General features: G+C 26.7%; 2 protein-coding genes across 6 annotated transcripts in view; one reads left to right on the top strand and one right to left on the bottom strand.

Moving 5' to 3' along the window:
• Positions 1-15,192, top strand: part of LOC127277278 (facilitated trehalose transporter Tret1-2 homolog) — a 220,635-nt gene extending 205,443 nt beyond the window's left edge. For all 5 annotated transcript variants that reach the window (XM_051298263.1, XM_051298261.1, XM_051298262.1 and 2 more), the window contains 7 exons: positions 1,467-1,568; positions 6,693-6,826; positions 8,008-8,254; positions 8,863-9,147; positions 9,205-9,457; positions 9,864-10,210; positions 11,172-15,192. In XM_051298263.1, the coding sequence (XP_051154220.1) occupies positions 1,467-1,568; positions 6,693-6,826; positions 8,008-8,254; positions 8,863-9,147; positions 9,205-9,457; positions 9,864-10,210; positions 11,172-11,309 (1,506 nt within the window). In that variant the 3' untranslated portion in view covers positions 11,310-15,192. The remainder of the gene's footprint in view (positions 1-1,466; positions 1,569-6,692; positions 6,827-8,007; positions 8,255-8,862; positions 9,148-9,204; positions 9,458-9,863; positions 10,211-11,171) is intronic.
• LOC127277281 (mediator of RNA polymerase II transcription subunit 20) overlaps positions 1-19,087 on the bottom strand; it is a 77,448-nt gene extending 58,361 nt beyond the window's left edge. The window contains exons 1-2 of the mRNA XM_051298268.1: positions 18,977-19,087; positions 18,533-18,675 (exon numbers count right to left, since the gene is read on the bottom strand). Coding sequence (XP_051154225.1) covers positions 18,533-18,675; positions 18,977-18,990 — 157 coding nt within the window. The 5' untranslated portion in view covers positions 18,991-19,087. The remainder of the gene's footprint in view (positions 1-18,532; positions 18,676-18,976) is intronic.
• Between the last annotated feature and the right edge of the window lie 856 nt (positions 19,088-19,943).

Below are 19,943 nucleotides of genomic sequence, written 5' to 3'. Positions count from 1 at the left end.
TAGCTAAATCAAGGATTCTTTTTTTATCTACCTAATACAGTATAATTGAGAAAAAGAGCATAATCCTAGACTCGGAACAAAATTTAAGTCATATCGATCGACAAGAATATATTCTCTCCGCGGAGTATATAGGACTATCGCGAAAATCTGTAATTAAGTTCCGTTTCCCATGGGACCAAAAGTAGTTAAATGAATTCAAAATCCGCCTACTCTAGACAGAATCCAAACAACCTATATTCAATCTTATATATGATCAAAGGCTACATCATAATTTCATTAGTTTACTTTTTTTAAAACTAAAAATCCACAAAAAAGATAATTAGCCTCTAAAATCGAAATTAAAGAAAGAATTGATATCTTGCCTATAAAATATATAAAAAGCATAAAACATCCTATAGATAAATTATAACAAAAATTTCGAATTTTCAAAATTTTCCCAAATGTTACAATTTCTCAAGAAAAAACAGAGAAAACTTTTTCAAATTTTTATGAAAAAGAAAAGTGAGTTAACTGACGAAAATTGAAATAACTCGAGAAATGAGAATAATGATAGTACACATTTATTAAACCATTGCCAACACGATACAGCAACCGGAAAGATCTTTTTTCGCCAACAGTGTTGTAATACAAAGCTTCTGGCCGGAAATACGTGCTATTAAATCCACTTTCTAATTAATCATTTGTCATTGATTAATGGCTCGCCTATTCTATAAATATAGGGATTGTAAATATTATTTTTTTTTTTTTATAAAAATCCTGAGAAAAATAGTTCATTAAACGATATTATTCGCATACTCTATAAAGAAATAATCAAAAGCAAAAAAAGAAAAAATATATACACCTATATAAACATATAAAGAGTATAAATATTTCTATAAAAGCTTATTTATGAAATCCCTTCATTTTACATACAAAAGAATTCTGCTGAAGAGAACCACATGTTCCTTTAGCTTCTTTTCAGAATGAAGAGAAGCGTATCTTTGTCAAGATTTTTAAGCTTACCACGAGTAAAAAGGGAACATGTGAAACGAATATACATATCCACGCGAGTACTGCGAGATGACAGTTAATTCATGATACTATATACACACGCGGCTTATATAATTATGTGAGCATATAAAATTGCGAAAATCACGTAATACAAACAAAATTTTAAGAAACTGTTAAAAGAAATTTAAAAGCGAAACATTCCGTCCAAATTTAGAATTTTTTTTCTATTTTTAGTTAGAAAACAAAATGGAAAAAAAATATTTTAAAAATGGCAAAGAAAAATAGTATTTTAGAAGAGAAATTAAAAAATATTTCACGATCATTATACGGAGAGAGAGAGAAAGAGAAAGAAAGATGATTATCTAACATGATCTTAAAGCTAAGATATATTTTATCGATAATATAAAAAAAAAATGTTTGATATTTTTTTTGGCAGATATATGTGTGGTTCTATAGTTTCTCTAATTTTGTTTCAGGTAACAACAGTACCAGACGAGGGTGAGGACAGTTTTAGAGTGCCCAAGGCGTCTGTGGTATACATGGCGTCGACTGCTACTAGACCACAGGCCATGTCACAAGTGAGTACACACGAAATACTGCACGTACGTGTTTCGAATTCAGACGAAAATTTCTCGAGCATCAAGAAAATTTAGTGGGTTACAAGAAAATAAACAATTTTCAAACATGGAAGAAAATGAATTATTGCCTAGTATAATCCAGATTATACATATAACGCAAACTTATCATACATATAAACACATAAACCCTTCCTAATGATCGTGTACAACAAGTATTATCATGGAGATTATCAAAATTAACACGCACTTATAAATAGAACAATTCAAAAAAAAGAAGAAAACATGCAAAAATAAATTCATGAACAAAAATGGATATTAGGCTAAATAAGAATTAGAACAGAAAAAGATTTGGTCTAATAAGAATTAGGCCCAATACAGATTAGACCAAATAAGAATTAGGCTACCATAAGAATTAGGTTAAATAAACATTAGATTACATAAGAATTAGGCCAAATGATAATTAGATTAGGCCAGATAAAGATTTGGTTTAGTAAGAATTAGGCCCAATACAGATTAGACCAAACAAGAATTAGGCCAGATAAACATTAGGGCAAATCAGGTTGAGTAAAGATTTACATGAGAATTATGTCATATAAATATTAGGCTAAATAAAAATTAGGCTAAATACGAATTAGATTAATAATAGATCACATTTTAAAAGATGATTTTCACAGTTGAATTTAGGACAATTATAAGTATTAAGACATTACTTAAATTTTGAGAAAAATTCAAGAGCCTCGCTTTAAACATCCGTTCTATATTTCTTAGAATCCTAATAAATTCTTGAAGCGCAACATTATCTATTTTCTATTTTTATATAGTACAGTGAGAATTTAAAAAATGCGAAACGTATGTTTTCCTATGACTGACATGAGACTTTCCTTATATATATATATATATACACCGACAACTCTAGTCCTTCCTATTTCCATAATCTAGTTGAGGATTTTTATGACTTTTTACCGAGCTAATAGTTTTAAGCTAATGGCTCTCGGTTAACTTCAACCCATCCTCGTCGGTGAACTGCCATTGGCTCCATTCTCCGGAAACGAGCTTTTAACGTTGCATCTGTAAGAAAGCTTCGAGAGCGAGAGAGAGAAATAGTTCGTGATATATAGAACAAGTGGATATACCTTCTTCCTAACAAAATTTTTCTCAAGGTTTCTTCAAGTACTTTTTTAATGACAATCTCTCCCTTTTTCATAATCAACATCATATGCTTTTAAATCCGTTACCTCGATTTTTAAAAAAAATTCTATTTTTAACGTAATTTATTCGAGAATTTTCTTTTTTCTTTGCCATTTACAAAAATTTTTACTAACTTTCAGAATATATTAAACTAATAACAATAAAAAAAATGCACTCAATGACATTTAAGGACATTTTTAATCAAAAAATGTGTGATAAAAGAATTTTCATACGATTTTTTAGAATTAGAGATAGATAAATATATTGAAAATATATAAAATCTCATCTCAAGAATATAATGATAGTAGACCTAATTATGAGAACCTATTTCAGAATTATCAATACTTCAAACCACCTATTATCCTTAAAAACCATATTCTTAAATATAGGAATTCTATCACGTTCTCTATAGCCGTCAAAATATTTTGAAAAGAGGAGGTGAACTGAAGAGTATAAACATGATACATTACATTATTATATGACGTAAATACAACAAGATAATAAAACTATTATCAGACTAAAATGTACATATATGCATAGACATTATTTTGGTCTGGAAAAGATTATTCTGAATTTGATAAATTTCTTTTTCAATACTTTTTTTACAACAACAAAAGACGAACACAATTTTTAAATGTTAAATATAATTTAATTTTTTTTATTACTAATTTATTATTTAATAGTAAATTTTTTCCTTCAACATAAAACCTGCTTAAGAATCGTTTATATTCCAATTACCCCAATACTATGAACAATAATTCGGACAATTAATATATATATATTTAATGTTATCATTGAGATGGATTATTTAGACTTATAGATTAATTCCACGACAATTTCCTTAATTAATCATTCTTGATTCGTGATTTTGCTCTCGCGACGCGTTTATTAATGCCAAGGAGGGTGCGCGCATTGGCAGATTCCAATCGATTAAAATTATGATTCACGCATCGCTATACATATAAGCTGGGGAAGACCCTTTTAACGGTGCTAATTAAACACACAAACTATATATACGCCTACATAATTTCTGATGATCATTCCTATATAATTAAATTTCAATAGAAATTTGCAAAAAAAAAGAGCGAAACAAAACAAAAGGAATAATTTAACAACTATTATTAATAAAACCATAATAATTGAATATATTGTACTTCAACAGTTTTTCATCAGCTCATAATAACAAGTTAATGAATTATTTCTAAAATGAGACATTCTACTTAACCAAAAAAGCATATAATAATATAATTTACTATTAACGATAATGAACCTTCTGTTACCAATGCACAAAAAAAACCTTATGTATTTATAATTAATTATAATACGAATTTTTTTCCAACTCTCGAAAATCATTTCTCTCCATTGGAAATTTAATTTCCAGAAGCATTTCATTAAGCGTATATAATAAAAGTTATAATTTATTGAATAGAAACTGTGTTTTTAACTGGCGTTCAAATATGGATTAAAGAAGGCGTTGACAAAACGTAAATATTAATTTTAATAGGTCATTAATTCACCTTTTTTTTAACGATTATTTTTTCAATTATATTTCAATTCGAGTATATATATATATATATATATATATATATATATATATATATATATATATATATATATATATATATTTAATTAAAATTTATGTAAATATATAATCAAGAGAGAATATTGACAGTGTTGTGACCTGACCGTATTACAACTAATGTTTAAAATTCCTTCTCGAGACGAATGTGAATAGAAGTATATAATCTCCAAGTGTATAATATATGCTTCCTAGTGTCCTCTCACAAGTCAATGACCGTCTAGAATAATTGAAATGTACGATTTGATCATAATTATATCGTATCAGCTTTTAAATGGAACAATTCTAATAACTATTGCGAAACTTTTTTTTCCACAATATTTCAACCTAACAATAACAAACAAAATCTCGCATTTAATTTCATAAAGATAATAATTTTTATGTTAATGACATTAGCATAAATGTCAATCAAACAAAAAAAAAAGCTGTAATAGCAAATTGGAAACGATTTTAAATGATACTATTTTCTGGTATGTCTTACACATATACACACACAATATAGAAATAGTCGGTTTAATAATCTTTCGACCCTCCTACCTCTTGAAAAAAAGTCATTTACATAGGTTCATGCATACTAACTTGTAAGCAAGAAACGTACATTCATGTATACAAGCTTTTACCGTGTCCACACACTGTGTAAATATGTCCTATCATACATTTTGAAATATAATAACCGATCATTTCTCCAAGTTTTTATTATATATACCTATAATGCTAGCTTTTAAAATAAATTCGGAGAATTAAAGGAATAAAATTCAACTCAAAAAGAGAGTAGTACTATCCTTAAAATTAAAATTTCAACTCCAAAATAATATGACTTACAATTTTTTAAAAAAACTTTTCCTAATAAATTTATATTTTTAGAGTATATAGAAACTGTCAATTGAATGTATATAAAAAGAGAGAGAGAAAAAATCACCATTTGCCTTCTACGAATTTCCTACCACGAAACTCTTATATACGTGCTTAAAATTAATCTCACAAGGAAGACGACAGAAGAAATTAAATCTCGTTTTCTTTTGTTCTTGTCCAGTAAAATTTATGGTCATGGGATATGGTTAGTACAGGGAAACTACTGTTGCATTTTATGTAAAATCACTTTAAGCGAGGGAGAAGAAAAATAATAATGAAAAAAAAAAAAAAAAAAAAGAATAGAGATGCTTTTGCACGTATAAAGTTTCACGTATATATACGTTGATTATAACAATTGTACCGCACATATGGGGAATGATTCATGTCTCATTGTCAGATTGTCACACGGATGGTGTGTATATCCGTTTTGCTATATATATATAGCAATAGGGTTTTGTAGTTAGAAATATATACGTGCACAAGCAGATTCGTCAAGGATGGCCGATCCTGCGAAATGTTTAGTATTCTGCACAAACAGCGGGCATAGCTTTCAATTTGCAGTCCGCAATTTATCCCAGAACATGAGAGCAATACAAATTCTCACTATGCCAACAACACTATAACCGACCTACTGAACGAATCTGCATCCCAAAACTAATTCATATTTTTTTTTACAAGAAAAAAAAACAAAATAATCTCAATCATGAAAAATGAAAATCGACATAACGATGACAATTATAAAATTACTAAAACAATTAGTTGAAACTAGCGCTAATTAAAACTACAATATCGAAATGGATGAAAATTATAATTTTATGTTAAGAAATACAAAATCAAACTTCAATTAAAGAGGAATCGACAGGCACAGAAAATGTCTGTGATTAACCAAGCGCGCGCAAAGATTAACCGAAGCAGGAAGATTTAATGCAGCTATATACTGTATAGTGTGTTGTTTTATACAGAGGAATGAAAAATAATTAAAATGGAAACAGTGCACTTCTCTCTTGTGTACACATATACACACAAGAGAGTAAATCCTCGAAAGAGAATGTAATTGAAATAATGACCACGAGACAGTGGGGACTAGTTTTCACTGTTCTTGTTCAGAAGTGCTTACTGGCGCTTGCATGCTACATTTTATATATATATATATACACAAAGTGAACATTCTGTTGAAGCAGAGCTATTTTCAGATGAAGCGTTCACAACACTTCTTACTCTTCTAAAGATCAACCATGTAATTATCGCTTATGCGGAAAGCAGTAACATTTTCATTTATAAACAAAAGCTTACTTTTCTTACAATAAGTTTTTCCTTCACAGTCCAATAACATTCAATTCTATTTTATTTTTCACTTAATTACATAATTATTAAACGGAAACATATAGGATGAGAAATATAATGTAGAACATTTTTATAGATTTCTATCAAGAGCGTTTTAAACACAAAATAGTTTTTCCCTTGTATAAATTTGAATAAGGTTTTTTTTTTTTGTCAATTTATAGGTGTTGGCATCTTTGGCTCTTTCTATGGGAACTCTATCGTCTGGATTATCAAAAGGATATACATCACCAGCTTTGGACTCAATCCTTGACACTCAACAGCCTAATTTATATCAAACAACACGGAATGATACCTTGTAAGCATTCAGATAAAACATCAACATATTTATTCTACAAAAAAAAACTAGTATAATAATAAAATAACAAACTTTAAATTCAATGGAAAATACCAAATTGTCATTTATAATCCAACTATCATTTAACCAAAGTTTTATTTAAACGAATTGCAACATAAAACTGACATTTAACTGAATTATTTAACCAAATTGCCACAACCAGAATTGTCATTTAACACAATTTCTATTTAACTGAATTGACTTTTTATCAAACTACTATTTAACAGAATTGTCAGTAACCAAAATTTTTTTTTAATCGAATTGCAACTTAACCAAACTGACAATTTACAGAATTTTTTTAATCCAAATTGTTATTTCATCGAATTATCATTTAACCAAACTACTATTTAACAAAATCGTCATTTAAATGAATTGTAACTTAACAATACTGTCATTTAACCAAAATACCATAAGCAGAATTGTTATGTAACTGAATTGCAACTTAACCAAACTGACATTTTACTGAATTTTCATTTAGCCAAATTAACACAACCTGAATTATCATTTTAAAAAATTGACATTTAACCAAATTGACTATTGACCAAATTAACATTTTACAGAATTTCCATTTAACCAAATTGGTATTTAATCAAATTGGAATTCAACAGAATTTTGAAATAACGAAATTTATTTTTCACTAAACGTCCATTTGACCGAACGAATAATCAGACTAATGTACGTTTGCGATAAAATCATTAATTCATATAATTTTTCGATGAAAGAAAAATTCAAATAAATGGAAATTCTGTTTAAACTTTTTGGATTACGTAACAATTTGGTTAAATGGAAATTCGATGAAACAAAAATTTAGTATAATATATCAGTTTAATAAAAAATAATAATAAGAAGAAATAGATAATATACAATCAAAAAAGTAGAATTCATGGAAAATTCATGCGCCCAAGTTTCTAAAATAATAGTGTGCAACAAAGAAAAGTGAAAAATCATCCCAATCAACTCAGATCTAAATATTCCTGTCATAATTCTGATTGATGTTTAGGAGTGTTGAGACTGCAATATAGTAAAAGAACAAAAATGCATAATATATAACTAAAAGAAGAATGCATAATTCATAACTCAAAAAATCATCAGATAAAAGAGAGAAATCTTTTTTCTTTATGTGTTTGTGTGTGTGTCTGTAGGTCGGAATTCCGAGTGTCTTCACAAGAAGCGTCATGGATCGCATCACTATCGTTATTAGGAGCATGGTTCGGAGCTATGATTGGAGACTGGATAATGAGAAAGGGACGTAGACTGGCTCTTAGAATGACATCTCTACCTTTGGTAGCATGTTGGGTTCTTACAGGAGTTGCACCTTGTGTCGAGTTAATTTACACTGCCAGTTTTGTCGGAGGACTATGCTGTTCAGTAATAACAATGGTTGCACAGGTACTAAAAAAAAATTCATAGCAATCAAATAATAATTGATTTTAAAAATTACTTTTGTTTAAAAAAAGAACCTATTTATTTATAACTAAAATTAAATTACGTAGGCGTATAGGATTAAATTTATGAAAATATAAATCTTTCGTATGGTTATGTTACACAATAATCTATTGTACAGGGAAACGAATTTTTTTTTTAAACTTATTAGACGCGAACATAAAGTTCCAACTCTGTGAAAGTAATATAATTAGGCACTTAAAGATGATCGAAAGTATAATCTTAGCTATAAAATCGTACACGCATATATGAATACATAAGTAGACTAATAATAGTCTTTAGGAATAGTAAAGAAAAATAATCATTTGCCCAAGCTATTTGGAAGGTTAAACACGATGACTATATCTTCTGAAAAATTCTCTTCTTTATAAAAAAGAAACTGTTGCATCCTTTTTTTTGGAAATTCCAAGGACTATGATACAACCTAGAATAACTAACATCTATGTCATCTTTTAAAAAGATTTTCTTTTAGAGGAAAAAATATTGTTAATTTTTTTAAGATTCAAAAAAATTTAACAATCTAATCATAAATTATTTATTAACTTAAAAATTAGGTCTACATCTCGGAGATTTCCCTGCCAGGAATTCGAGGTTGTTTATCAGCGATACTGAAAGTTCTCGGTCACGTGGGTGTTTTGCTATCATACATCGCGGGCTCTTACTTGAATTGGAGGCAGAGTGCATTGTTAGTGGCTATTGCACCCTTAATGCTCTTTCTCGGTACGCTCTTCATACCGGAAACGCCCTCCTATCTCGTTTTGAATGGCAAGGATGAGGAAGCTGCAAGCAGTTTACAATGGCTTCGTGGACCTCATGTAGATATTGGCCAGGAATTACAGGTAAGAAAAAATTATATTTTGCGAGAGGAACAAATTAATTATTATCAAATATTTCAGGTTATCAAAACCAATATACTAGCATCGAGAGCTAAACAATATGATCTTTCATTCAAGAGTAGTGTACTCATACCAAGACTGTATAAACCAATAGGAATCACATGTGGGCTTATGTTCTTCCAAAGATTCTCAGGCGCTAATTCTTTCAACTATTATGCGGTAATAATATTTCGTCAAATATTGGGTGGTATGAATCCTCACGGAGCAACAATTGCCATTGGATTTGTACAACTTCTAGCATCACTATTATCAGGTATATATCTTTTTTTTAATTTTATTCACTTCTAAAAAAAATCAGATGTAAATTCAAAAATTTAGTTTTCAAGTTCAACTTAAAAACCCTCTATCCTTGCAATAACAAGCATAGCATCCTCCTTTTTTCAACGAAGCAAAGAGCACTGATCTTACTTTGTTTTCAAAGACAACATATTATCCGAGATTTTCTCACAAGCCACTAATTTATCTGTCAGTACTTGTTTACACCTCTCTCTTTCTCTTTCTATCTCTGTTTCTCAAACTACTTTTCAAAAATTGTTCAAGAATAACAATAGCAACTGTTTCTAAACTAAAAATAAACATACATCCGCACAAAATTTTCAAACATAAACGAAAAGAAAAGTGATCCTTAAATTTTGATTATAATTTTTTTTATTTCGTAGGATTTTTGATCGACATTGTTGGCCGATTACCACTACTGATAGCGAGTACTGTTTTCATGTCCTTGGCCCTTGCGGGTTTTGGTAGCTATGCTTACTACAATTCAATATCACAAAACCAAAATCAGGTCTATACTGATCCAAGCATGATTGGACAACACGATTGGATACCGTTGTTGTGCGTGCTCGTGTTCACAACGGCTCTGTCACTGGGCATATCGCCAATTTCGTGGCTATTGATTGGTGAGCTGTTCCCACTGGAGTACCGAGGACTCGGTTCAAGCATCAGTACAAGCTTTAGTTACTTTTGCGCCTTCCTTGGCACCAAGCTCTTCATGGACTTTCAGCAGGTTGGTATAGTGCGCGCAAACAAACAATTGACTCAACTTTTTCTCAAGAGATGATTTTAGGGGACACATAAATAAATTCTAAAATTAATTTCCAACAATTTTCATTTCACAGAATTTCATTACCTGTAATTTATTTTTAGTCCAATTTTTATTTCTTCCAATTATTATGTTACAAAAATTCCATTTAACCAAATTTCTATATTACAGAATTGTTACTAAAACAAATTTTAGAATTCTGTAAAATGTAAATTGAAAAAAATGAAAATTCGGCTAAAATTAAATAATGAAATTCGACCAAATGAAAATTTTAACAAATTAATTTTATAGCTTATTCATGCAATTATTAAGATGAAATAATTTTTTAATTTAAAGGACAAAATTTGCATACGTCTTACTAGTTTGCAATATTTTCAGTCTCGTTAACTTTAATCTTTTCCAAGATAAACGCTGATACAATAACGAATATAGGGAGGAATAAAGAAAAGAGAGACTCGTACAATATAAAACGGAAGTACAACCACATTTCAAGATGAAAGGATGTCGGCACTCTCTGTATATATATATATATATATATATATATATATATATATATATATATATATATATATATATATATATATATATATATATATATATATATATTTAACAAACACGGATGTTTCTCTCGAGAGTCACTCTTGCGTGAACTCGCACGTAAAATGAAGAGGAATCTCTTAAAATCGTGCTGAGAAACATTTCGAGGAAAAATTATACTTAAAATGTCTTTTCCAAGAATATGACCAATCGCACAAGATTGCGATTGTAAAAAAATAATCCAATTTTGCAAACCTTTTTTTTTATCTCTTCTAACAAAAAGATTTTTTTAAAACACTATCAAATTGAATAAATAAATATAAAATTAGTTCTAAAAAGAAATTCTGTTTTAAAACAGAAAATGTTTTAAAATCATAATCTTTTACAGGTTCTAGGATTGCATGGTGCATTTTGGTTTTACGCTGCAATGGCAATATGTGGATTATGTTTTGTCGTGTGCTGTGTACCAGAAACAAAAGGTAAACAACTGGACGAGATGAATCCAAATTATGCCCAAGCTCGGTAGTATAAGGCCTCCCTCACTGGAGGGTTATCAAATTTAGAAAAAGCTAACAAACCACTGCCCAGTGGAGCATATCCAAATCAACACGATCCACGTGTACTTTATAGCACAAGAAATCAACCAATTGTCATCGATCAACGCACCACTGCAACAACAACAACAACAACATTCGATTGTTCTGCTATATTTCCCAGGAGGAATCATCGTAAATTCTCCGATTACTGTGATATTTTTGTTGAGAAAACTGGTCGTCTTTCGAAAAATGTCGGACATTTTATGCAATCACGAGGTCTACTATTAAATCGACGACGTTCAGAAATACAATTATGTGACACAAGTCCCAATGATATTGTCAATCAACGACAATTAAATTATTATCCACAACAAAATAATTCTAATCTAATGATGGATTATCAAAATTTCCATTACCCAAGTGGTAGTAATACATTTGTTCAGGAATTAAATCAAGTTGAACAACGTCGTCGTCAACGACGTCGTATACAAAAATTACAACGTGAATTTCGTCAAAAAATGATTTCAGTTTCGCGCAATGATGGACAACAAAGACAATATTATGCGACACTGCCCAAACGTAATAGAACTATCAATTTTGCTGATCAGATCCGTCCGCAAGATATTCGCAGGATTAGTAGATATCCAAAAAGTTTACAAGATCTGACTGCACTTGAATTGGAAGCTATTTTAGATCGTGATCCGCAACCGTCGTCGTCTATTCATGAAAATTGTTCACTCGAGGAATATTTCCGTCGGCACTTAAATAATAATAATAATAATAATACTAATAATAATAATAATAATAATAATAATAATAATAATAATAGTAGTAATCAGGGTGATATCGTTAATCACTGTTACACGGACGATGATTATTTAACAAGACTGTACAGAAGTTTACCGAGACATAGTCAATTACCAAAAGATTGGCTTGTTCCAGGTAAAGTACATTACGAAAAAGAATGTCGAATGTATGGAAATACAGTTGCTGAGATTTATTATAAAACTTGTTACTTGTGATGAATGCAAACAAATCAAATATAGAAATTCAACATTTTCAAAATACAATAAAAAACAATGATAATAAAGAAACAGTGAAGAAATGCCGCCCAAGATAATAATTTACATTCTACGAGAGAAAGATACGAGAAAAAGTACTTTCGAATTTTTAAGGTACTTATTTATTCAGGTATATATTTGTAGATGAGAAACTAACTTACTTTGCTAAGATTTTCAGTTACTATTTTCTTATTTTTGTTCAATCACATATTAAACAAAATCGATAGAAGCTGTTCAAATATTCCTCAAAGTCTAATTATCAGAAAATTTATTTGACTGAAATTCATAATTCAAATGGCTATTTAGCAAATAGCAAATCTTTCCATTAAACATGAATTATTCAGATGTGAAATAAATTTTCTAATAATTAAAATTTAATGAATTTATGCATCTCGATCGAAGGAAGATAATAATTACAAATTTATTTACTAAAGATCCATGACACAAAAAAAACTGAAAATCAACAATTCTTTAACAATCAGCCATCTATTGTTTTAAGTCCCTTTTTTTGAAATACATTAACAAATAGTGACTTTCGAGACGCGATTAAAAATTCCTCCCCCCCCCCTAAAAAATTAATATATCGCAAGAAACTGAATTGAAAAATTAGAGAAAAAAAATTAAAATCAGCACAAAACTATATATGAAAGCTCATATTTTTCAAAATAATATTTGCATAATAATGTATTTCAATTTTTTGAAAGCTTCGAGAAAAAATTGTATAAAATCGTTTAAAATTAGAGCTCTATCGCTTTTTCAATTGATTTTTTTTCTATTACTTGACAATATTAACAAACTCTACATATATAACTATTATTCTAAATGAATCGTGAGCTATTAAAAACGCTCATCTTTCGGGACAATACATAAAAAAAAATTGATAATAAGGACGAAACGTTTTTAAGAGCAACGATCACTAATAATATAAACATATATATATATATATTTGTACCGTTTAATTTTTTGTAAATATACATTTTTGACTAGTCGAATCGTGCGTCTCGAATAAGAAAAAAAAAAAAATACAGATTTTTCGCCATTATAAATATAGAAAAAGGCAGAACTTCCATACATCGTGCCTTCCTCGAAACACGACAATATTAATTATGTACCCACATAAAATTACATTCGCGTATTTATCTACGTATATAAGTATAAACTTTAGGGAGAGACTCATTAGCATAAAATTATAACGAGAATTGTCTAGATATTAAGACGATTAAAAAGAAAACAAATTCTTGAAAAAAATGCATAATCGCTATTATATACATAATGCTTTTGTCGAAACGACTTTTTCAAGGGACCTTCTTCGCATCTACAATTTTCAAATTTCATTCTAATTTACAAAAAAAAACTCTCAATTAGGTATAGATAAAAAGAAAGCGATCTTTCGTAATTAAAAAATTAATTAAAAAAAAAAAAAATACCAAATTTTTATTATTATAGAAGAAAAAAGTATTTGAAAACCTATTCTATTGGCATAAAAAAACTTAAGCAAAATTAATTTATTAATTATTAATTAAGTATATTCGTGACTTAAAAGAATATTCATTATTTATTTTTTAAAAAAATAACCTTATTAGATAAAAAAAAATCAATTATAAAAAAATGTATTTAAAAATAATTAATTAACGATAATGAATGAGTATGAATCAAGTGTGATGACAAAATAATATTGAAAACTATCAATAAATGGAAAGAAAATAAAAAAAAAGTCCATCCCTGATGAAAAAGAAGAACTGGTAAAAAAAAAATTGTGACAATATCAAAATATTTCAATGTAAATTATTTACTAAAAAAAAAAAAGATATCTAGTGATCTACTACAGTAAAATAATATAAATATTGCTCCAATTTTTTTATAAAATAAACTCTAATTTTTTTTCAAAATTTACAAATAAATGACAATAAATTTTATTCATAATCGATAGTAATCGATTAGATATGTAAAAAAAAATTATTCTCGACAATATATTATATTGAGCATTGCTAATTTTTCAAACTAAAATTTGTTTTTTTATTATATTTACAAATAAGACTAATATCCCCAGTTATATAATATATTAGTTGTTAGCGAAAATTTTAATTAAAAAAAATTTTACTTAAAAAGTTTTAAACAAATAAGTGAAAAAATGTATTTTAATAAATTAAAACAAAAAAAAATATTTTTAAAAACATATTTAGAAGCTTTTTCAATATTTTAAAAATGTTTACATTATATTTTAGAAACATTAATATTTATTTTATTAGGTATATACTTTTAGAAACATTAAAAAATTGTTTCATTTTTTTAAAAAAAGTTACAAATCGTTTAAAATTTTTTAAATATTAAAGCTTTTTTAAAAATATGTTCCAATTCGAAATATTCAAATTCGAAAATTATCTAATTTTTAATATTCAATATTAAAATTTAAAATAATTTGAAATTTTATTTGTAAAATATTTTTTTACTTAGCTCTTATTTAAAATGTTATATCTTTTTTCAATGAATGTAAATAGCACGATGACTATAAAGAATCAAAATCCCTTGATCAGGGTAAATTAAAACATGTCGTTTTCAATTGAAAATTGTAACTACGATTAACAAGTTTTAAAAACGTAGTTTGAGTCACTAGAAATTTAAGACAAGAAATTGTTTGTGTGTGTGAATGTGCAATTTGGAAACAGGAAAATCCTAAAAATACTCAAAAGTCTTAAAACAAATTTTAGCAAGAAAAAAAAAAAAACAATTTCTTGTATTTTTATCCTAGTTTGTAAGAAAATCAAACACGAAAAGTTATTTCGAACCTCAATAAATAAAGATTTAAATTTTATTATTTTCTTCCAGATTAACAATTTTATTTCAATATTTTATATTTCTAAACTTTTTTCTTTTTATTTAACAATTTAAAAAATGACAATAAAAAAATAAATAAAAAATTATTTACATATTTTTTTAAATTAATTAATATTAAAGTTATTTTATTTTGTAATTTGCTTTCATTAACATTTAATTTTTTATTTAAATAAAAAAAATGTTTACTTCCACTTTATGAATAATTAGAAAAAAATAATTGACAATAATTAACATATTAAAATTTGACTTAAATCTTTGAAAATTTAACTTTTCTTTCTGATTTAAAAAAAAAAAAAATTTAATCGATCTATTTATATATCTGAGGATAATTCATCGTATATAATGTATTACCTTGAGTCATATCCCTTATCATATCGAATAAAAATTCAATATTTTGAAAAAAAATCTAATTTTGTAAATATACGAAATATATTTTAAAATTGTCCGTAATTGTTTTAGTATTATAAATATATATATATAAATTATTGATGCCAAACTATAATGTTTACTTCTGAGTTACATTTATCAATAAATATTAAAAAATAAAAAAAATAAAAAAAACTATTTAAAAAACGAAATTCTCCTATGGAATTCGCATTTATAAATATTGTAATGCTCAAATACCTGGACGCGAAATAATAAACAGATTCTAATTAATATATTATACAAAATCATCTCCTAATTAGATATGTACTTGGAAATAATTGTCGCGTTCAAGTTAAATAACTATACTTAAAAAAAAGAGCAGAAAAAATCAATAATTGAAATTTTCAATACTTTCTATAAAATAAAGAAAAAAAAAATCTGCACTGTGCACTTCTGTGAATTGACTGTTTATATAGAATAGATATAAAATTATTCTATCCATAATGACTTTTACCTCTTCTGGATTGGAATATATTTTGTAAATTCGACAAAACTTCTAATTTGACTCGATTCAAACTAAAAAAAAAAAAAAAAAAATTTCCTACTCTTTTTCTCTTTCTTTCTGCTTTCGAATGAGTGCAGAATATTAATAAATAAAAAAATATTGTAAATAATAAATTCATAGTGGAGTTATTGTCTAAAATTTAATTAAAAAAAAAAAAATTAATGAAAGTCGCTTTCATAGATGCATGATTGCTCTTTATGTCAAGAAAGTCGCCGAAGCCCGGATCATTTTTCAGGAAAAATATAAAATAAATAAACGAAAAATACGATAGCGTTACTTTTTAAATAATCAAAAAATTTTCTTCCCCATTGTGATTCCAATTTTCATTCTCATTATAAAAATAAAAAATTGGCCTCAATTAAATCTTTTTGCAACGAAAATTATTTAGCTGAATTTTATAAATTATAGAATTATAATTAAATAATATTTTTCATTTAACCAAATTTTCCATTAACATAATTTTTCAATTTAAAAAAATTCATCTTTAATGAAAATTCTTTATTAAAATTAATTAAATTGAAATTCAATTAAATAAAAATTACGAAATTTAAAAATTCGATTCAATGAAAATTCTATTCGATAAAAATTTGGCTAAATAAATTTTTGATATGAGAGAAATGAACTAAACGAAAAAGAAGAAAATCACTCAGAATAATCAAAATAAAGATGAAAGCTTAACTTTTCATACAATATAAGTAATATGCTTTACGATAGAAACTAACAAGACTGTAGAACAACGTTAAGATGATTTTAAACGAAATATTATAAATTTTTTGAAACTTCCTTTTAATCCATAAATAATTCAATAAAATAATAATAAAAATAAGCCATGAGTCTTCGATGTTAAACGTACGATAATAATAAAGCTACCAATAAATTTTGTGACAATAATAATAAAAAAAAAAACTATATAATTGAATGCTGGTCATCTCGAACAAAAAAAAAAAATCATATTTAATTATGTATATGGCAATATGATCGCATAGAATAGAAATTATCATCTTCGCTTCGAAAAACAATATTTTAAATGATCAATTTTCAATAATAATTGTCGCGATGAATGGAAAAAAAATATTGTATGTGAAATTGTCATGTGAGAATGTTTTTTCCAAACGAGATACTTAAAAAAAAAAAATCAATAAAGGTGTTGTTCTTTTGAAAAGATCACACTGAAAAAAGCTTCGCTTACTAGATTTAATATTTTTGTAATAACGCCTAGGTCTAGCTTGTTTATATCTTTGTAGATTAAACCGTTATTACACCTCAACGAAAAACGAACAAAAAAAAACACTTTTCCAGAAAGGAAGAAAAATAAACGATCGAATAAACAAGAAAATGAGAATGTAAAAAAAAACAAGAAGAATAACATGAAACAAATAAAGTAGTAAACAGAGTCAAAAGAATGAAATAATTTTTCTATAATTTGCAAATATTAATAGAGAAAAAAAAAATTTCTTTTATTTGAAACCTAGCGTTTAAGAAAAAAAAATAAGAGAGTGAGTTAACCCAATGGCCTATTTATATTCAATATTAATTAGAATAAAAAAAATTCTCTGGAAACTTTAAAACCTTGTGAAAATATTCTTACTCACAATTTTCATTCGATTTCTTAATTTTTTTCCACTATAGAAAAAAGGTCTTTTTTTAAATGACAAATGAACAAAGAAAAAAAATTCTTTTTTTGGCACAATAAAGAAAATACTTTCATCAATCAAAATTTCATGAACGAGAAATAATAATTTAGGCATCGGAAAATGTAGCATTATATATGTATAAAGAAAGAAAAAATTAAAAAAAAATGTACGTAGCACAAAAAATAATAGTCCTGCCGCGGTGTGAAGCAATGTGAAATTTTTTTTGCATGAAAATGAAGAATGTGTCTTTAAATTAGCGTCATATTAAAAAAAAAAAGTTTATTTGCGTCAAAAAAAAAATGTGTGTACTTAAATTTCCATAATGTGAAAAAAAAAGTAAAATAATAAAAAAAAAAAAAAAAAACCCCACCTTTGTACCTCTGTAGAAAGTATATATATATATAATAACAACATGACATGTTTAAGATTGCTGTAATAAGATCTTTGACAGAACCAAAACTGATGAGTGTTTTGTATAGAATTATATTATAGAAACTTATTGCCAAATAGGAGATATAATCCATGAAAAAATCGTCTTTTTATTTATTCAATCCCTTAATTATTCCTAAATTTCCAAGTCAAATATCGAATAAATTATCAAATTAATATTATAAAAAGGAAAATATTCTGTATATCAAATATATTCAAGAATATTTGATAATCAAAATATTTAATGTTTATTAAGATTTTTCAATCGAGAAACAAACTACCCAAATTTTCACAACCAAAGCAGTTTAAAAAAAAAAACTCACCCAATTGAGGAACAGACATAAATGTTTCGCAATCAACCAAAAAATGACCAGATTGAACAGCTCCTAAAGCAACAATGCGTTTTGTCAAAAATTCAATTGTCTGTGGCCCTGTTCTATTCTCTGTCATTGGAAATTGTTGCAACCTGTCAGAAAATAATACTATCAAGAAAAAATCGAAATAAATTTTTCTAAAATATCTAAAAATACATTAGTAATGAAAAAAAATGTATTTTGAATCTAATAAATTTAATTATAAATATTCTAATTCTAATTTATAAATTTAATTCTATAAATTAATGATCAACACATGACATGTGTTAACACCGCCTCACCGCCATAACCTCAAAACAACGTAGAAAAAAAAACTTATAAATTCGCACAATACGAAATATTATAGATCGATTTATTATCCGAATAGTGGGAAAACTTTGTTAATATGCTTACACAGTGACTCCCATATTTGAGACTATTTTATTTAAACAACTATCACAGTTTTAAAACAGAATTGACATAAAAAGCACAACAATCCAGTCAACATCAACAAATAAACACGGGTAAAGTTAGATGAAATTACGTAGCGATTTACGTTTTACCGACATAACAGGCGGGAATATACAAATTAAACTAAACTGGTAAAACGAACTTTCTTTTTTTACAAAAAAAAAGATAGTCAACTAAAAGAAATAATTGAGTTAAAAACTTAAAGAAAATGAAAATCAACAAATCGATAAGTTGAAACATAATCCTTTCAAAAAGGAAAAGACTAATTTGTCAACAAATCGTTAAATTGACAAAAAATTCACTTTAAAAATGAAAAAAAAGTAAGAAATTCAATACATAAAAAATACAAAATAAACCGAGTTTTAATTAAAATTTAATCGAAATAACTATTTTTTTAATATTCAGTTATTTAACTTTATTTGCAGTTTATTTCTTTTTAATTATTTATTAATAATTAATTTTAAAAATAAAAAACACACCTTTAATTGAAAAGAATTTTCCCACAAATTCGCCAAATTCGGAAAATTTTTAATATCGAAGTTCTGAGAACAGATGTAAATATAAAATATTAATAAATTTTGTAAAAAGAAAATTCGAAAATAAGAAAAACAATAACTCTTACAATACCTCATACAATCTGTAAAATAAAAATTCAATAATTATAAATGAACAATAAAATTTCACAAAAATTTCCTACCTAACAACAAATTAAGCGAAAATTTCCTACCTAATAACCTTTCTAAACCCTACATACAACAATCGATTGCAGAAACGGAAATAACGACAACAAATAAAATAAATTTAATGTGGTAAAAAGAGGGAAAATTCACATAGTGACAGTGGATGGAATCTATTAGAAGTCAACTATTAAAATAAATAATTAATTTATTTAAATAATTAACTTTTAACA

The sequence above is a fragment of the Leptopilina boulardi genome, unplaced genomic scaffold (genome assembly GCF_019393585.1).
Source record: "Leptopilina boulardi isolate dan_hultmark-lab unplaced genomic scaffold, ZJU_Lbou_2.1 LbouV2_165, whole genome shotgun sequence".
Taxonomy (NCBI): Eukaryota; Metazoa; Arthropoda; class Insecta; order Hymenoptera; family Figitidae; genus Leptopilina; species Leptopilina boulardi.
This window is presented reverse-complemented; position numbering and strand designations above follow the sequence as displayed.